The 18,287-nt window shown below is 46.8% G+C and overlaps 3 protein-coding genes and 1 pseudogene across 4 annotated transcripts in view; 2 read left to right on the top strand and 2 right to left on the bottom strand.

Moving 5' to 3' along the window:
- LOC309807995 (BCL-6 corepressor-like) overlaps positions 1-10,918 on the top strand; it is a gene marked incomplete at its 5' end in the record, with an annotated part of 18,918 nt that extends 8,000 nt beyond the window's left edge. The window contains 8 exon segments of the mRNA XM_082628006.1: positions 2-230; positions 693-754; positions 757-944; positions 1,172-1,426; positions 6,300-6,466; positions 7,847-7,992; positions 8,662-8,818; positions 10,245-10,918. Of these exon segments, the coding sequence (XP_082484132.1) occupies positions 2-230; positions 693-754; positions 757-944; positions 1,172-1,426; positions 6,300-6,466; positions 7,847-7,992; positions 8,662-8,818; positions 10,245-10,536 (1,496 nt within the window).
- LOC309808828 (centrosomal protein of 78 kDa-like) overlaps positions 1-18,287 on the bottom strand; it is a 1,511,271-nt pseudogene that overhangs the window by 836,555 nt on the left and 656,429 nt on the right. The window lies entirely within an intron of this gene.
- The window catches only part of LOC309807088 (uncharacterized protein), a 457,860-nt gene that overhangs the window by 26,166 nt on the left and 413,407 nt on the right, over positions 1-18,287 (bottom strand). The gene's annotated exons all lie outside the window — the stretch shown is intronic.
- LOC309807994 (centrosomal protein of 78 kDa-like) overlaps positions 10,589-18,287 on the top strand; it is a gene marked incomplete at its 5' end in the record, with an annotated part of 26,247 nt that continues 18,548 nt past the window's right edge. The window contains 3 exons of the mRNA XM_082628005.1: positions 10,589-10,612; positions 10,937-11,009; positions 14,083-14,196. Of these exons, the coding sequence (XP_082484131.1) occupies positions 10,589-10,612; positions 10,937-11,009; positions 14,083-14,196 (211 nt within the window). The remainder of the gene's footprint in view (positions 10,613-10,936; positions 11,010-14,082; positions 14,197-18,287) is intronic.

The following is an 18,287-nucleotide window of genomic DNA, read 5'->3' as shown; positions in this document are numbered from 1 at the left end:
GGGGGAGCAGAGAGCAAACCTGGCCGGCAGGGCAGGACGGAAGTGACCCAGGCGGTTCAGCCTGCGGTCACCCCCCAGGGCAATAGCATCTCCGAAGAGAAACCTGGCAGGAAAAGGGCAGAGGGCAAAAGCAACAGCAGCTGGTTGGAGGAGTCCCTTAAATGCAGTGACAATGAACAAGGTACACACGGGGCGGGGGGCGCTCCTGGAGGGTGGATCACTCGCCCTCTGTGGGAAACGGCCCTGGAGGGGACCTGAGCGCCATCCAAGTTGACAAGAGTAGCGTGTGGCGAGCGGGGAGTTTTCTTCATGAGGTCCTTTCAGCCTGCACACTTCCTTATGGAATGGACAGTGAGGCGGGAGCTCGACTTCCTGGGCTGCTCCTCATCACCCAGCCCGCGGCTGGGCAGGAAGGGAAGTCTTGGGTGACCCCGGGCGCTTGTCAGTGCCCTCATTCCAGCCTCAGGCTGTCCCCAGTCGCCCTGTCCCAAGCACCCAGGCCCCCCACGGGTGGGGACGGGAGCGCACGAAGGGCTGGCTTCTGCCCTCTCTTGCGGCCCTTTGAAGCGACTTGCCATTTGGCGTTTCGTGGGTTAGCCTATTTGCCGGTTGAATGTGGGATAATTAAAATATTAGTGCTTTGAAAACATAATTGGTATATCTTTAAAAACTGAATCTGCTCCAACGATCAGTGCTAACAATGGGCTTTTCTTTCCTCACCGGCTACAACTGTGTAACGCCCGCTGCTTCTCCCCCTGACAGATGTGCTGTGCACGGACGGAGAAATGGATCGGCAGCCTTCGCCCCTGCCGCAGAAATACACCGACAACAGCGAGAAACCATCCGCGAAGCGACCGTGCAAAACCAAGCATTTGATCCCTCAGGAGCCCAGGCGGGGCTTGTCGCTGCCAGGGGACTCCTACGTGGACAATGCGGATGGCAAGGTACCTCTTGCCCCTGGCTCTCCCCCGCCCCCCGGGCCTGTGCAGGCACATCCCACCTGCCTACTTCTCTGCTTCTGGGGACAAAGCTTTCCTTTTCCTGAACCCCTCCCCCAAAAATGTCACTGCCCCTTCCTAGGGGACCTGTCTCCTGGGTGGCGGTGAAGTTTCCAGCGAGTAAAAATGCAGCCCCTTCCTCGCGCCCCGCCTCCCTCAGACAGAGAGGAGGAAAAGTGCTTTCCTCCACTCAGGAGCGGCCCGAGCCCAGTTCCGACTATGATCTTTCGCCGGCCAAGCAGGACCAGAAGCCCTTGGACCGTTTGCAGCAATTGTTACCATCTTCCCAGGTCTCGCAGCTGACATGCTCAAGCTCCCCTCCAGAGACCACCCAGTCCCGCCCGATGCCACCGGAAGCGCGGAGACTTATTGTCAATAAGAACGCAGGCGAGACCCTCCTACAGCAGGCCTCCCGGCTTGGCTACGAGGTGAGCATCCTTGTGGGTGCCCCGGATCAGGATCCGCCGGCTGCTGCTCCTTGGGTGGGGGACACACTGGCTGGGGATGGGGGGCGGGTCTCAGAGCCCAGCCCCCTCCACGTGGCGGGCTGGGCTGGGTGTTCCAGCAGGGTGTTTGCGTTGGCCCCGCTCACACTGCGGGCTCTTTGGTGGCTTGTTCAGTCGTGGTGTGAAAAGAAAGGCAGGCCTCTCTGATGTTCCGTTCCCGTTCAGGCAGGTAGGCTGCTTTGGCCAGTCCGGCTCACTTATCTCTGATATAAAATCTGACCTAACCCAGGGCTTGGCGACCAGGGGAATTTTAATGAGCCCTTTTGGATTCTGAATAGCAAGAAGGAGAGTAGTTATTAGCTCTACTAACTTGTGCTGTTTGGGGCAGAGTGATGTCCCTGTGGGGTAGCGGGTGGGAAGTGTCTGTGCAGAGTAGGGGTGGGAGTGGGGCAGACCTGAGCAGTCTCTTTCTGAGAGGGCACGGGAGCCGAGGGCTGATGGGCGGGGAGCAGGGGTTGAGCCTTGCACAGAACTCCCTGTCCACACTGCTGTATCCCAACCCAGCACGGCTGATGACAGTGACAGCCTCTGTTGCTAGAGCAACACAGAAAGAGAGCTGATATCTGCCTAAGCCCGTGTGATCTGTAGTAACTCCTTTCACCCTGTTAACATCTTCACTTGGGAGTAACGAGTACTAGCCCACTCTCGGATGAGGAAACTGAGCCTCAGAGGGGTTAGCTGATCCCCGTACAGGTAGCAATCCAGCAGTGCTCCACAGCCCACCACGCTCCTCAGCAAGACTGGCTCACACTGGAATTGCCCTTTTTACAGTTCAAAACCTCTGTGAGACAGATGCCTCTCCATGCCCTGTGCAGTTCCCCCACCATACTCGTCAGTAGCAATTGTGATGTGATAGCCCACAGGGCAAAGGCATTTTTCTGTGCTGGCATCAGCCCTCTGGGAGTTGAATGGTGACAGTAAAACGCGGTTCAGCAGGCTGAGCGTGGAGGTGTGGCTGAGCACTGGGGTGGCAGGACCCAGGCTGGCCCGGAGCCCTGGCGCCCACACCCTCAGCCAGCTCTGTGCCCCTGTCCCCCGTCTCCCGTCGTGTCCCCCCACCCCGGTCCATAGTGCCGTGAGCCCTTGGAAGTGTGCCTGCCTTGGCCCTAAGGCCTGACTGTGGGTGGGAAGTTGGAAGCACTAGGGCTATGCTTAGTTTGGGGTGTTTTGTTGTTGTTGTGGGTTGAATGTGCTCTTGTGTATATCTACACGTCTCTTGGAGACCTCTCCATTAGCTAGAGAGCACTTTCTGGTAGTTAGCGCAGTTACTTGCAGGTGAAGTCCAAGGAGCACCCAGTTGGTTTCCCAAGAGCTGAGAGCGGGCGCCTGGGAGGACAGAGCAGATGTTGCACATAGTGTTGAGCTAGACCCCCTGTGGTTGAGAAAATAGTCTCCTTGCTTCCAGCAAACGCTGGAGGTGGTGGGGGAGACCCCTAACCCCAACTTTTGGGTTAGGGTTGAAAAAGTAGACTCCCGCTTCCAGCAAATGCTGGAGATGGGGGTGGCGGGGTGCTGCTGCACCCGCCGTGGAGGGCGGGGCTCCGAGCCCCACCTGTGAACTTGGCATCATTTCCAGCAGCCTCCCTTTGGGACCAGAGACGTCAAAAGACCCTCGTTGGTCCTCTAAGACAGTTTCCATTTTGGTTTGGTGGCTCTGAGGCCTGGGCCAAGGGGCACTTGATCCATACTTTTTTAGGCTACCTGGCCTTTGATTGCACAGGAAGCCTTGGGAATGTTTAGGGTCGGATTTGTTTTTTTCTTCAAATGTAAATTTCAATATGTAGATTCCACAGATCACCAGTGTTGATGCTGAACATTGTGACAAGTAGATGAACGCTTTCAACTTTGAATCCAACTTTCTGGGATTTCTCTGGGCAGAATTTTAAATGTTGGGATGATGGCCCAGTTGGGAGATGTGGCAGCTTCAACCTTTTAAAATTGAAGGACAGTTTGCTTAAGCAGATAAGGGTGTGGTTTGGGAGGGTTTTCCTGAAGTTTTGTCTTTAGCATTCTTGGTTATTTTCTTCTGCTTAGCCAAAGATACCATGTGCAGTATAAAGGCTGTCTGAGCTTTATGTCATGATAATCTGGTTCTGGAGGTTTAGAAACACACTCTGGCTTCAGATCCGCGTTAAATAGATCACTTGGCCAAAGATCTCAAACCTTTCCCTCCTGGGAAAAAGGCTTCTATTTCTTAGGCTAAAACGCCAGTGTGCAACCACATGCTTGTGCCTTTAGTGGTGATGGTTAAATTTTCTATGAATTGAATAAGTCATGTTTTTTAAAAAGTTAATGAGGCATTTAATTAACTCACAACGCCGGGCTTATGGCCTTTATGGTTACATTTTGCGGGTAGTGGCATTCGGTTTATAGCCGCTGAACAGAGAGCTGTCCGACAAAAGCAGTTTGACTTTGCTCGGGAATGGCTGGGCTGCCCTTCAGACACTCCCGTTTATTTCTAGCGGAGAAAATAAACCAAGGAATGTGTTGCGTCGACAGACTCGCCCCGCCTCTTCACTGTCAGTTAGAGAAAGTGTTGGTGGCGACGGTTGCCATCCATTTAGAGGCCATCACCCTCCTAGCTAGGAGAGTGTAGTTAGCCCACTTGACCCCCAACAGAGAAGGCCTGTGGGATGCTCGTCACAGCTGGATTGCATCCCTCTAACTGGGGCCCTCTTGGGCCTTTTGAATCTTCCCAGCTGACCAGGTACCAAAGACCTGAGTTATAGGTCTAGTACTTCATGTTAATTGAACTTGGGGTTTAATATCTCTGGGCCTCAGTTTCCAAGTGTTGAATGAGGATAGTACTACCTTCCTTTCCTGCTATCTCCTGGGTTCCTGTGGGTGACAGAAGACGTCCTCATCTGGGGAAATGAGAAGCACTGTGTAAATAGTGGGATCAACGTGGTTGAGTTAGGACAGCCCGTGGCCAAAAGTCTGACCTGGCCGTGGGGCTACTGCTGCCTTTGCTGCCATCTTCCAGGAGAAGAGAGTTGACTTACCCACCAGCTTGGACGGCCTTTCATTTCTAGGTACCCTTGAATCTGCCCTAGTAGTGATGAAGGTTTCCAGGTGAAGGCCATGATTGTCACAGCAAATAAACCCTGGGTTGAGTAAATTGATGTGTGCACAGCAGTTGGTGGCGTTCAGACCTGATCCCAGAGCCACGTGACAGGGCCTCTCCCTGGCTGGGGCACACAACTCATTAGCTTGCAGCCGTCCACTCAAGTCTGGCTAGTGAGGGCCTGCTAAAAGCGCAGCAGCTTCATGCGGTATCCTGGATACCAGGGCTCGGGGCCTGGGAGCCCAGAGGATTGTGGGCTTTCTGGCAGGTTGGGATGTAAACGGAGAAACGCATTCGTGGGCGTGCCTCTTCTCTTCCTCCTCTTGTTTTGGAAGGGAGCTGCTGCAGTGACCTGAAGTAACAGGGCACCGATGGCCAGGTTTACCAGCATGCCCCATTGGGTTCACGTGGTAAGCAAATGGAACATTCTAGTTCGCTCCCAAGTGAGTGGTCACCTTTGATTGGCGTGTCCTCCAAAGGGCATAAAAGGCTTTACAGAACCCATCTCGCACTTATGGGCGGCTAGAATGACGCCCTTTTTGGGTTTAACAGATGAGTTACCTGAGAGATGTCACAAGGAGGCCTGTTCTGACCCCATCGCATCCCCCCTTACCCTGCAGACCATGTGTTGGGCCACATGCACGTTCTGCCTACTCCCAGCTCTCAGAACCTGCCGGCTCTCTGCTGGGCACGACTTACCCAGTATAAACAGTATAACGTGTTTTCTGGTGGCAAATGCTTTCGATGTGTCTGAAAACTTTCTTAAGGTAATAAAACATTGAATAAGTTCCTGCTCTGCTTACTGGGAGTGGTTCATATTAATATTTTAACAAGCCAAAGAAAGAAGGTTAATAACAGTGATTCTAATGCACAGTGTTGACACAGAACATCTCCGGGGTGGGGGGTGGGGCGGTGACCATTTTATTTGATTCTTGAAATGTGGAGGTTGCAGCCTGTGGTGTATCAGGTTCCTGTCATTAACTTGGGGCAGAATCAGTCTAAAATTTTCATATTTACTCGAGAGGGTGGAGTGAGGCAAAATAGAGGGTGGGGTTATTGGAGGCATTTTGTGTCATTCCTCGAGGATGGAGGGGGAGAGCTTCTCTTTAACTCTACTTAACGTACAGACAAGAGCATCTGAGGCCCAGGTTCTGATTTGGGGTCTTAACAAGGGGCGCGAGGATGTAGCTGACCTGGGTGTCCCTGCTTCTCTAAGCTGGGGAATGTTCTCCGGCTGATTTAAGCTCTCTTTAAGTGTTGGTCATCCATACTTTGATCTAAACTTGTGTTATCGTCCACTGCCACTGACCGAACAGACCCATCAAGTGAGAATGGTCTGTGCTTGGCAATGTGTCATCTAAGATGTTAGCAGCCGTGACACCTCTGTACTGGTCACGTCGGCCCCTGGGCTGAGGGCTTTCATCGCTATCCGAATGCGTCCTCTCAGCAGCCCTGTGGAAGCTTGGAGAAGTTCAAGGGTAACTTGCCCATGGCCAGGCCACTGGTGCAGCAGAGCCTTAGACAACACTGTCTGCATCTCCAAGCCCGCCCTTCTCACGCACTCTCGCCCCCCACCAGGATGCCTGCCGCCTGCCCGCGCCATGGTGGGCTTTTGGCCCCGAGGATGTATGCCTTTGAAAGTGGGCACCGCCAAGCTATGGGGAGGTCACGCTTACAAGGTTCACTGTATCGTGGTCTGATGGTATCTCCTCTCCTCTCCTCTCCCCGTAGGAAGTGGTCTTGTACTGCCTGGAGAACAAGATTTGTGATGTGAACCACCGCGACAACGCAGGTTACTGTGCCCTGCACGAGGCTTGTGCAAGAGGTTGGCTCAACATCGTACGACACCTCCTTGAATATGGCGCCGATGTCAACTGCAGTGCCCAGGATGGAACCGGGTCAGTGGCGGTCTTGCTCTTGGCCTGGCCCTGCTGGGGCATAGGCAGTGGTTCTCAGGGTGTGCGGGGAACCCCAGAAGGAAAGATGGAGAGTGAGTGCCATGTAAGCACACTGGTGGCGGAGTCCTCTAGAATGGAATCGGACAGATCTTTCTGGCAAATTTACATAGAACTTTAAAAGTCTGTGACGCTCTTATGGACAGAAGTCCCTGAAGATGTTGAGCCTGCATGAATAATCAGGGGTGTTCTCTTTTAAGACCCTGGACTCTTCACCAGCGTCTGTTGAATCTCAATCTTGAACATATATGTGAGTTGAAAGTTGCAGGAGTACAGACAGGTCCAGTGGCAACTGGCTTGATAGGACCTGCCGTGTCCACCCACATCCCCGGGCCTGGCCCCCACTCTGTCCTTGACCTCGGTTTATTGGCCAGAGGCCCAGGTCTGAGTCAGCCCAAGCATCTTCCTGGTTGTACCTGGGATGCCACCACGAGGCAGGGCACTGGGGCTTTCCTGACGGTCATAAAATGAGCAAAACCGTAAGGTATTTGGTGGTTCATGGTTTCCAAATAGCATCCTTTCTGGATGGGACTGTGAACAGTGTTCCTGACCCCAGTGGACACGAGCAGGAGGACTCTGTATCCTCCTGAGAACTCGCCCTGCCTGTCGACTGCTTCTGGGCGAGAGGGTTGATCACTTATCTCCAAATTGGTTTCAGGAGAGGTTCCACTTTGCCCCTAGTTTCTTTTTTTTTTTTTTTTTTTTCTTTTTGCGGTAGGCGGGCCTCTCACTGTTGTGGCCTCTCCCGTTGCGGAGCACAGGCTCCGGACGCGCAGGCCCAGCGGCCATGGCTCACGGGCCCAGCCGCTCCGCGGCATATGGGATCCTCCCAGACCGGGGCACGAACCCGCATCCCCTGCATCGGCAGGCGGACTCTCAACCACTGCGCCACCAGGGAGGCCCTGCCCCTAGTTTCTTTTACAAACTGCACTTTTTGGGTTTTGTTTGTAATGGTGTAACAATGGCTTGTCGTATCTGCTTCCGTGGTGCTGGGGTTCTTCCCCCCAGCCCGCCGTATGTTACCTTCTTACAGTCTGTCACTATTTAGTTCATTGGAAACGTTTTCATCGTGGCCTGAGTTCCTCCTTGGGCCATGCATTAAGAGAGATTTGCATTGAAGAATTAGGCCTGAGATGGTCCCTTCACCTGTCCCGTAAAGGGTTATGTGTTGAAATAACAGAGTAATTTGTCGCAGCGACCGTACACTCACCTCCTCGGTGAAATAGCGCGCCTACGAGGCTTGGCCACACACGCTCGATTTTGCCCCGTGTCCTTAGAAGCAAGCGTCGCGTGCACAGGTGTAATCCCCCGCACCTCTCCTAGGCCTCTCCACGATGCTGTCAAGAATGATCATCTCGAAATTGTTCGCTTGCTCCTCTCCTATGGTGCCGATCCTACCCTGGCTACGTACTCAGGTAGAACCATCAAGAAAGTGAACCACAGCGAACTTCTGGAGAAGTTCTTAACAGGTACAGCAGAGGTCAAGACACGGTCTTGTTGAAGCATCTAGACGGTGACTTCACAGCCTTTCACCTGGGTTCCCCCTACCCCCACCCCCCGTTTACTCTAAGTGACCCTTTACTGGGAAAAGCGGCCCAACGTTAGTCTGTCAAAGAAGAGATACATACTTTGAGTTTTGCGAGGTGGGGGGCTGGAAAACTCTTAGCTAGCCAGGCTAGCTTTTGTTTGGCAGGCTGGGGCGGTGAGGCGGGCAGTCCCTCAGGAAGGCGGGTGGACACGTGGGGAGGTTTCAGTCAGATACCTGGAGGCGTGTGCAGTGGGACTTGTCAGGAGGTGACACCAGTCCCAGCGTGAGATGTTCCCAAACTCCAGCAGCATTTGCCTCTTACCAGCAGGCGTTATCTTGTTTCTCTTTCTCTCTCTCTCTCCCCCTCTCTCTCCAGACTGTTTAACTAACCTGCAGGCTCCTGACGACGGTAGCCCCGGTTGCTCTTCGGAGTTCTCTGGCAGCTGTGTGTGCTGAGCAGCCTTGTTCGTTTCAGTTGGGCTTGTGGGGGTGGGGGTGGTGCTGTGAGCAGGACTTGCTTGGGAAAGAATTTTTCCAGGGTCCTTTTTGGCGAACAGCTGGAATCTTGCTCCAGCTTACTGACCTCTCTCTTGTTTGCCCCCCCGGTTAGAACCAGATGATGAAAGTGGTTACGATGTTTTAGCAAATCCCCCAGGACCGGAGGACCGGGATGACAGCAACGAGGCCTATGGTGACCTATTGGAATCTGAATTTTCCCAAGACCCCCTTTTGCCGTGTTATAACGTCCAGGTGTCCGTCGCTCAGGGGTGAGCGTGGCCAGCGTGTGGTCGAGAGCCAGCCCAGCTGCTCTGTGGGGTGGCAGGAGTTAGAAATCCCCTTCAGCAGATGAGGGTGGCTGGGTTGGGGGGTGAGTGAATTCCTCACCAAGTGTCCACCGACCTCACATAATGCAGTGGAACTTTTCCAGAAAAGTTTGGGGGGTGGGAGGGCTCCCCAGCCAACTGCCCTCATTGGAACACACCCCTAGAGCCCAAAGGACACGGGAGTCAGCGACTGCAATTGCAGTTTCAGTCAGTAAACTCTTGGGGAAGGGATCCTCCCCAAACGGCTACCATAGGGGCCTTCCAAGGCGCGTGAGGTCCACGGGACGATACTGATGTGTACCCTCTTCTCGTATAAGATTAGAGAAAGCCGTATGTGGCACCTGGGATCTTATGTGTCTTCAGATTTGCTTAGATCGAGTCTTGTCCCCACGGTCGGGCCACTGTGCCCCATGACCAACCCTTCGGAGTGAACACATCAGGAGACCTTGCTCTGCTGTGTGTTGACCCCGGTGCTTAAGGAGTAGCATCCTCCTTGGACTCTGAGGCTGGGAACGTGTCTGCCTTTGTGGTGACATTCTATTCGGGATAGAGATGATAAAGCGTGGCAGGATATCAGGAAGGATTGTACCACCTCCCTTCTCGAAAAATCCTCACTCCCGGCAGCATTGAGGGGCGGGTTGGAGGTGTGGGAAAGGAAAGGAAAGCCAGGTGACCTCGAGTGTTTCTCATGCTCTCTCCGTGAGGGCCGGAGGAGAGGAGAGGTCCAAGAGGTGTTTGCCATCTCCCTTGGGTTGGCATACAGACTGGTTTTCCCTAGTGACTAGAACGGGGTGCACTTACTTGGAGAGGGGTGACCTGAGTTGTGACCAGAGCCAAGGCAGCACTGTGGTGGCCTGCAACGAGGCTCATTCAGGGGCGCTGCTCCTGCTTTTGTCTAAGTTGGCTGATCCGCCCTAGGTGGCCTCTTAACACATGCACATGAGTCCAGAGTTCCCCCGCTAGAAGTAGATCTTCCGGGCTTCCCTGGTGGCACAGTGGTTAAGAATCCGCCTGCCAGTGCAGGGGACACAGGTTCGAGCCCTGGTCTTGGAAGATCCCACATGCCACGGAGCAACTAAGCCCATGCGCCACAGCTACTGAGCCTGCGCTCTAGAGCCCGCGAGCCACAACTAGAGAAAGCCCGTGCGCAGCAACAGGCCCAACGCAGCCAAAAATAAATAAATAAATAAAATTAAAAAAGAAAAAGAAGAAGAAGTAGACCTTCTAAGGACAGTGAGAGGTGGGGTGGGGGTGGGGTAATCAAAGTGGAAGTAGCAGGCCCTTTCACCGCCAGGAGACGGGTAGTTCATAGTTGGGAGCGCCTCTAATTTTGCTGGAAACTCAAACCACTGTCCTTTCTCTTGTGTAGGCCTCGTAACTGGCTGTTGCTCTCAGACCTGCTCAAGAAACTGCAAATGTCCTCCTGCATATTCCGCTGCAATTTCCCAAATGTGAAAATCGTCACCATCGCGGAGGCCGAGTTCTGCCGGCAAGTGTCAGCAAGTCTCTTATTCTCTTGCCCCAAAGACCTGGAGTCCTGTAATCCAGAAAGTAAGGAGCTCTTAGATCTGGTGGAGTTCACGAACGAGCTTCAGACTCTGTTGGGCTCATCCGTGGAGTGGATCCTCCCCAGAGACCTGGACTCAGACGACGACTGGTGAGCTCGCCGGGGCCCGCCGTGTACAGTGTGTCATGGTGTTAATCCTTGTGCATATGTGTCCTAATACGACTATTTCTGTAAAGAAAGGACACTATGAGACACGACTCCAGTCGGAAGGACTTCAAAACATGTTTTTTTCTTTTTAAAATTTTAAGTCAGTTTTTATGAAGTTGTTAATAAAGTTTCTTTACTTTTCAATGTACACATGCTTTGGAATATGTTTGTTTTTACTCGGAACAATTGTTTCTTTTCTTTTTTAAGGAGAAAAAAAAAAGGCAAAGGAGCTCCACACTTTGACTTAATTTCATACAAAGCTCCGACGACAGAGGCCATAACTGTTGAGAGTTGCTTTTGGGGCAAATTAAACCAGTAAAATTTTAAACTCTTCCTGCATATTAAAGGGATTGAATAAATTGGCCACTTTGGTGCACCTGTGTCCTGCGAATTGTCCAGTTGGAGATGGAGGTTTAGAAAGTGAGTTTCAGTCTTGTTTAAGTCTCTTCCCATCAGACTGGTCTCGTGATTTCCTACACACCATGTTACTTCCTGTCTACCTTGCCTTGGTGTTGTTCATGCCTGGATTGTCTCCTGTACCTGCTCAAACCTTGGTCCATTCTCGTTTGTACCATGGAAGTTTGTCATGCTGGATACTGTCAGAACTAATTTTACTTAAGTTTGCGTTAAGGTGCAAAGCACACGTTTTGTATATTTTCTGTTTTTTGTGTTTGTCTATATTTTATGGTTTCGCTTCAAGAAATATTATGGGACGGGAAATAGCAAGATGTAAAGAGCAAAAAAGTCATCATTCTCTTTCAATTGTTAGAACATCTATCTGCAATCATAATTATGATGCCCTGTGGTATGTGTTAAAATAGGAAATACACGTAACGTCCCGTAGGAGCAGCAAACTCAGTGGTGTTGGTGAGGGTGTGTCATGGAAGTAATCACAAAGCAGGTGACTGTTGGTTGGGGTCCTGCAACATTAGTGTGCCTTCCCTGTGTCCAGTAGTGGTCTGGAGGGGTCAGGAAGCCTGCCTTTGAATTTGAGGGAACAGAGGGTTTGAGGTCCTCTCTCTTCTACTGCTCTAGTACACTGCATAGCAGCAGTATACTGGGTTTATAGTTGACGTTGAAATCGCTGATTGATCATTAAGATTGGGATGTATCTTTGGAAATGAAAATAGGAAGAATCGTATGCTTTTTCTTTTTTTTCTTTTTTTTCCTATATCTGAAAAAGTATGTAGTACTTTGCTGAGTGGTTGGGAATAACGTTTGCAGTATTCAGTGTATTCAGTTTTAGTATCTAAGTAGAATTAAACTGTTGCTGTAAACTGGAATAGCGCTTTGTTACTGACAAGTTTTAGAATGCATCTGTTCGTCAATTACCTGTTTGGGAAGATTGTAGTTAATGATTTTGAGAATGTGGCTATAAACCTCCAACTGACTCAAGAAAAGCAAATAAGTCAAGATTGACAAATGTATAGGCTCTTCATCTTATTGTGTGTGTGGGTTTTTTTTTTTTTCCTTTTAGTTATTTGTCAAGGTATAAAGAATTCTATCACACGTAAGACAAGTTAAGTAAACTTAACGGGGTGTGTTCTGACATGGCATGGAGCAGATCCCATGGCCTAGATCTTAAAGGTGATTTTATGTTTAAACTTTCATGAAAACATATGTGATTGAAGCACATTAATACATTGATACAGAGGGCAGTTAATTTTTGTCTTTTGTGTGTGTGTGTGTGGTACTGTTGTGGCCTCTCCCGTTGCGGAGCACAGGCTCCGGACGCACAGGCTCAGCGGCCATGGCTCACGGGCCCAGCCGCTCCGCGGCATATGGGATCCTCCCAGACCGGGGCACGAACCCGTATCCCCTGCATCGGCAGGCGGACTCTCAACCACTGCGCCACCAGGGAGGCCCTTAATCGATTCTTTGCAATTCTATTTAGACAGTTTGCTTTTCCCTGTCAGAAACAATGTGAATACGTTGTATATACATCTCTGTGTCCATCGGGATTACTTCTGTAAAATAAGGTACTACAAGTGGAATGACTAAGTGTGACCTATTTTTAAGACATTTGATACACATGGCCAAATTACCACCCAGAAAGGCTATGCCAATTTGTAGTCCACCCCAACAGTAGATGCGAAGCCTGCCTCTCACAAACACTGGCCTGTAGCACTTGTAAAAAAATGTAAAACTAAAAAAATGAGTACCTCTCCATTTTCTATGCAAGTGGGATTACTCCCAATTTTATAACTTTTTTCAATTAATTTAGTATGAGCATTTTAGCAAGTCAGTAAATTTGCATCTCCTGCATCATTTTTTGTGATTGTTCAGTATTCCATTATATGAATATGCCACAGTGCACATAGCTTATCCATTCTTGTATATAAGCTTTGCCCAGTTTTTCAGTTACAAATAGTACTCTGATATATATCCTTACCTATATCTCTGACTATTTCTTTTGGTTAAATTCTTAGAAAGAGAGTTGTTGGATCCAAAGGGTATAGACATTATTTAAAGGCTTTTCTTACAGAATCTTGGCTTCATCTGATAGGAGAATAACCACATTGTGTTTTATTTTGTATTCATTTGATTGACTGGTGAGGTTTACTGGCTGTTTGTATTAATTTGGCTATTTGGTTAATTATACCCTGTGTCCATTCTTCTGTAGTGAGAGCTTGTAAGGGTTGTATCATATCCTGTCAGATCCGTATGTCTGACTTGCTATTTCTGTGTGTCATGGGGGTGTTGAAAGACTCCAGTTATTTTAATGTGATGGTCCACACAACACTTAAACAAAAGACTCATGATAGTTTCCTTTCATGTAATATTTTTTAATCCCTGGGCTTTAGTGATGATCCCTTTGGTTTAAATGAGTAGGTTGTTCAGCCCCAGAACTACTAGAATTCATGATCCGTTTTTCTGGTTTTTGTCTGACCTTTTACTGCGAGGGTTCTTGACCATCATACTTTCATGATAGGTTTTTAGTATGTATTCTGTATTCACACATTGTTGAAAGTTTTTATTATTTGTATCCTCTTAGGCTTGTCTTTTTTTCCTCTAAAACTAACAGTTATTACATTTCTTCTATTTTGTTTTCCCCTTTGAACTAGTTTCAAGTGTGATTTGGAGCTGAAGATCATGATCAGAAGAATGCAGTGCATTTCTGAGCTCCACCAGGTTTTGCTTGTGAGGTTTACACGCCCCTGCCGCCCTTGCTAATTATGAACTGAGATTCATTTTGTGATGCTTTTTGCTCATAGGTTATATACAGTTATTCTTCAGTTCTGTAATTGTAAAATATGTTGTCTGATTTATTGTTACTAAAGCCAGGGTTATCATTGCACATCCAAGAAGAGGTTTTTAAATTGGATTATGCATTATGTGTGTGCGTATATGTTTCTGTTTTTTTCCATACCCAAAATTACAAACCTGCCATGACTTGTCTTGTGCAGGACTCTTCCACACGTGAGAAAATGAGAGTTGTCTATATGTTAAATCTGTAGAGTTAGCAAGTGACCTTTTGTCTTTCATCGAAAAGCACTTGACCTGCAGCAGTGCGGCCTCACCAGTGAAGGAGCAAAGGCTTTCCTAAAGGCCCTTGAAACCAACAGAACTCTGCTCGTTCTGGATATAAGAAAAAATCTGCTTGTTGGTATGTGGTCACTTTTTTTAAATTGATAAACACATAGCAAAACAAAAAATTTGTTCAGGTATTGACAGTTTTTTAAAACTTAATGTGTTTAACTTTCCTCATCATATACAGTGGGCCCTTGAACAACGTGGGCTTAGGGGTGTCGACCCCTACGCAGTTGAAGATCTGGGTATAAGTTTATAGTCAGTGGTTCCACATGTGTGGATTCAACCAACCTTGGATCATGTAGGACGATAGTACATATGTATTGAAAACTATGCGTGTGTCAGTGGACCCGTGAGGTTCAAACCCATGTTGTTCAAGCTTCAACTGTACTTTTCTAGTGTTGCACTTCCCTTATGTTTTTAGCAGCTAAGGTACTAATTAAAGTGAATTATACTTGTCAATTTTTCTTATCTCTACTCTGAATAGAGGTGAACCTAGATAACTAAGCCTGCTTCCACCAAGAGCATTCTTTCTTTCCTGTGCAACCTCTGAATTCTTGCCAGGAGTACTTTATTCATTTGTCAGATTCACAAGTAATTTTGTAATCATCTTCTGTGTGCCAGAGACGGGTTTAGGGACTAGGGATAAAGCAGTGAACCAGACAGACAAAAGTCTTGCCCTCATGGAGCTTACATTCTAGTGAAGGAGATCAGATAGAAATGAGTAAATAGATAAGTCATATAATTTTAGAGAGTAGGAAGTGCAAAACTATCTTAATGTAAGGAGAGTGAGGGAGAGCAGGTAGGACTCCATTGGATAGATTTGTTAGGGGACAGCTTCACTGGAGAAGTGGCATTTGAACGGAGACCTGAATGAAGAGAGGAGCAAGCCATGGAAGATGTGGAGTAAGCACATTCCAGGACAAGGAGGCAATGAGTATGTAGGCATGTAGGTGGGTGGAGTATTTAAGGAAAAGCAAGGAGACCAATCTGGGCAGAGTACCGAGTGAAGAAGAGTGTGGTATGACATGAGGTCAAGGAGCTAGCCAGGGGTCTGCTCTTGTAAAGTCTTGAAGGCCAGAGTAAAGATGTGGATTATTCTAAATGAGTAGAGGGGTTTGAACTGGAAAAAGGCATGATGCAAATCGTATCTGAATAAGGTGACCTGGTATAGAGAAGGGACTTGGGAGGATAAAGAAGAGGAACAGGGGGCTTTCCTGGTGGCGCAGTGGTTGAGAATCCGCCTGCCGATGCATGGGACGCGGGTTCGTGCCCCGGTCCGGGAAGATCCCACGTGCCGCGGAACGGCTAGGCCCGTGAGCCATGGCCGCTGAGCCTGCGCTTCCGGAGCCTGTGCTCCGCAACGGGAGAGACCACAACAGTGAGAGGCCCGTGTACCTCAAAAAAAAAAAAAAAAGAGGAACAGGGTGACCAGTTAGGAGACTATCCCAGTGCTCCAAATAAGAGATGTTTATGGCCTAGGTTAGGTTGGAAGTTTGCAGCAAGTGAAAAGTGGTTGAATTCAGGTTGTGTTTTGAGGGTGTAGCTATCAAGACCTGCAGATAGATGTGAGGTATGAAAGAAATAGTAACAAGGAGACAAGTCGTTGATGATTATGTGTGCAACTGGGTAGTATCCCTTAGAAGAAGGGGGCTGATGGGAGGAGCAGCTTTTGAGGGAATATCAGGACTTGGTTTGTTATCTTGGATGCCCTGGTTTGATATCTTAGATGCTCTTTAGGTATCTAAGCGTCTGGACGGTGCTCAGACTGTACTTTGTATCCAAAGGTATCCAAAGCCACTTTAGATGCAAAATGTTTCAAGTTGACCTTTGCTGCTGCCAAAATAGTAGCCACTGTGGGCAGTCTGCAAGATGGCATCTTAGGTTTCTGAGGAAGAAATTAGAATACACAAGGGGAAATAAGTGTATAATTATATAATGTAGATTTCATATTTAAATGTATGGGAAAAGCAATAATTAGTTGGCTTTTGGTTTTAAATGGAAATAGCCACTCACTGGAAAATAATTACTCTAATTTCAATTCATTTTACTTTAGATCATTCTGTGATGAAAACAGTTACCAAAAAAGTTCTCCAGATGGAAGGAGTGCCAAGTCAGAGTTATATAACATGTTTCAGTTCTCTCGGAAGAATTTCTCTTTAATGGCTTGGTTTTCTTTCTTTCTTAAAAGAAAATTATCAAGGTACTTTCTGCCATCTTAAAACTAAGATTTGAGTCAAATCAAATGGCTTTTCTGTTTTTGAAAATGTTGTGTGATGCTTTAATTTAGGTTCCCAGATATGCAGATTGAAAACCTTTTAACTTTTTATTTTCTGTAACATATTGTCGTTAGTCACAAATAGTCTTTTTTTTTTGGTGATAAGAATGAATAGCAGGAGCAGCATTTGTGAAACCAAATCTAATATGAAACTGTTTCTTGTGAGTAAATTTGAATTTTGAAACAGCAAAACAATAAGGTTTAATAAAAAGCAAAATAAATTTTTTATTTTTATGATCTGCCAATTTCCCAGAAAGAGTTTTGTGGTGACTTTAGTTATATACCAGATACATTAAAATCACCAGTGGACTGCACATCTTTTATTCAGGTGCCCTCTGAAAGTTTTAAAAATTTGTTGACTTCATATCACAGAACGGTCCACTTTAAAATGGTTAAAATTATAAATTTTCTGTTTTGTGTAGTCTACCACAATTTTAAAAAAATGTGTTGTTTGAAGATTTTTGAGTTGTATAAAGGTATTGTATTAGCATAAAAATGAAAAATTTAAAAGACCACCTCTAATCCCATTATCCTATCAAGCAATATTTACATTTTAATTTTCTCTTCCTGCTGTCTATAAACATAATTCCACATAGCTTCAATATAATTTGCCATTCTTTTCATACTAAATTTAAATTCTGTGATTCATAGTTATACTTTTTAACATTGCATTCACAAGGTTTCATTGAGTAGGTCAATTTCTTAAATTGGTGAAAAATTGGAAATAACCTCAAATAAACTATTGTAAACATCTTCATAAATACAGCTTTTTTTTTTATACTTCAAGTTGTATGTTTTTGATTCTCTATTAACTTGCTTGGACAATAGTGTATTAAATAAGTTGTTAAGAGTGTTTATGAAGTCAAAAAACTTATGATCGTCTGCCAATTGTTATTTCAAGAAAGTGATATTTTAATCATCAAATAGTACATTCAAAGAAGTTAAGATTTGTGATATCACACTAATTAGATATTATTATTAAAAATGTATATCCTATGTAAAGCATTCTTAAAATAGCTACATTGACTTTTGCTATGATATTAGAAATGGAAAGATATATAAATAAAACGTGTATATGTAAAACATATTAGGAATTCTGTAAAATTAGTACAGAATAATAGAGCATCATGGAATGAGAACAGTTAAACATTTTTTTTTAGTTAGCATGATTAAACAAAGTGGAAATGTAACTGAAGTATACAAGCTCATTGAGCTCTTTTAAGAGTAATTTTATTTCTTGGGCTTTTTTTTGTATTTGCCTCAGTTATTTGGAGACATAGAGGTAAGCCAAATCAGTATCTGGGTATATACCTAGATCCAGGTGAGTATAGGAGTGAAATAATGGTGTGAATTGTGTCACATTTGTATTGTACTTATGTATGCCTAATAAAAGATGGGAACTTTTATTAGAAATTTTTTAATCTCCTAACAAGAAAAGTGTAATTTAAAAAAATTTTAATACAAATGTATTTGCATTAGTTTCTGAAAGTAAAGGAAGGGTATACACATACAAACCGTATGCATACAAACATTTTTTTTGATGGCAATGAAGTTAAAAAACACAATAAAATAGCACAAAATGAACTGAGCTCCTATATATTTTTAAGAGGCATGTAAATCACACAGGATCGTGTGGTGATTATCAATAAGCTACACTCTATGAAATATTTGTCCTATATTACCACATACACTCCATTTTACCCTGCATCCTAATGCTGCTAAAATATAGTAGAAAGCAGCAGCATAGCACAGGGAGATCAGCTTGGTGCTTTGCGATGACCTAGAGGGGTGGGATAGGGAGGGTGGGAGGGAGGCTCAAGAGGGTGGGATATGGGGACATGTGTATGCATATATGGCTGATTCGCTTTGTTGTGTAACAGAAACTAACA

This window comes from Mesoplodon mirus, assembly GCF_964341445.2.
Source record: "Mesoplodon mirus genome assembly, chromosome: 7".
NCBI classification, from domain to species: Eukaryota; Metazoa; Chordata; class Mammalia; order Artiodactyla; family Ziphiidae; genus Mesoplodon; species Mesoplodon mirus.
The sequence above is the reverse complement of the archived record's forward strand: the minus strand, read 5'-3'. Positions and strand labels throughout refer to the sequence as shown.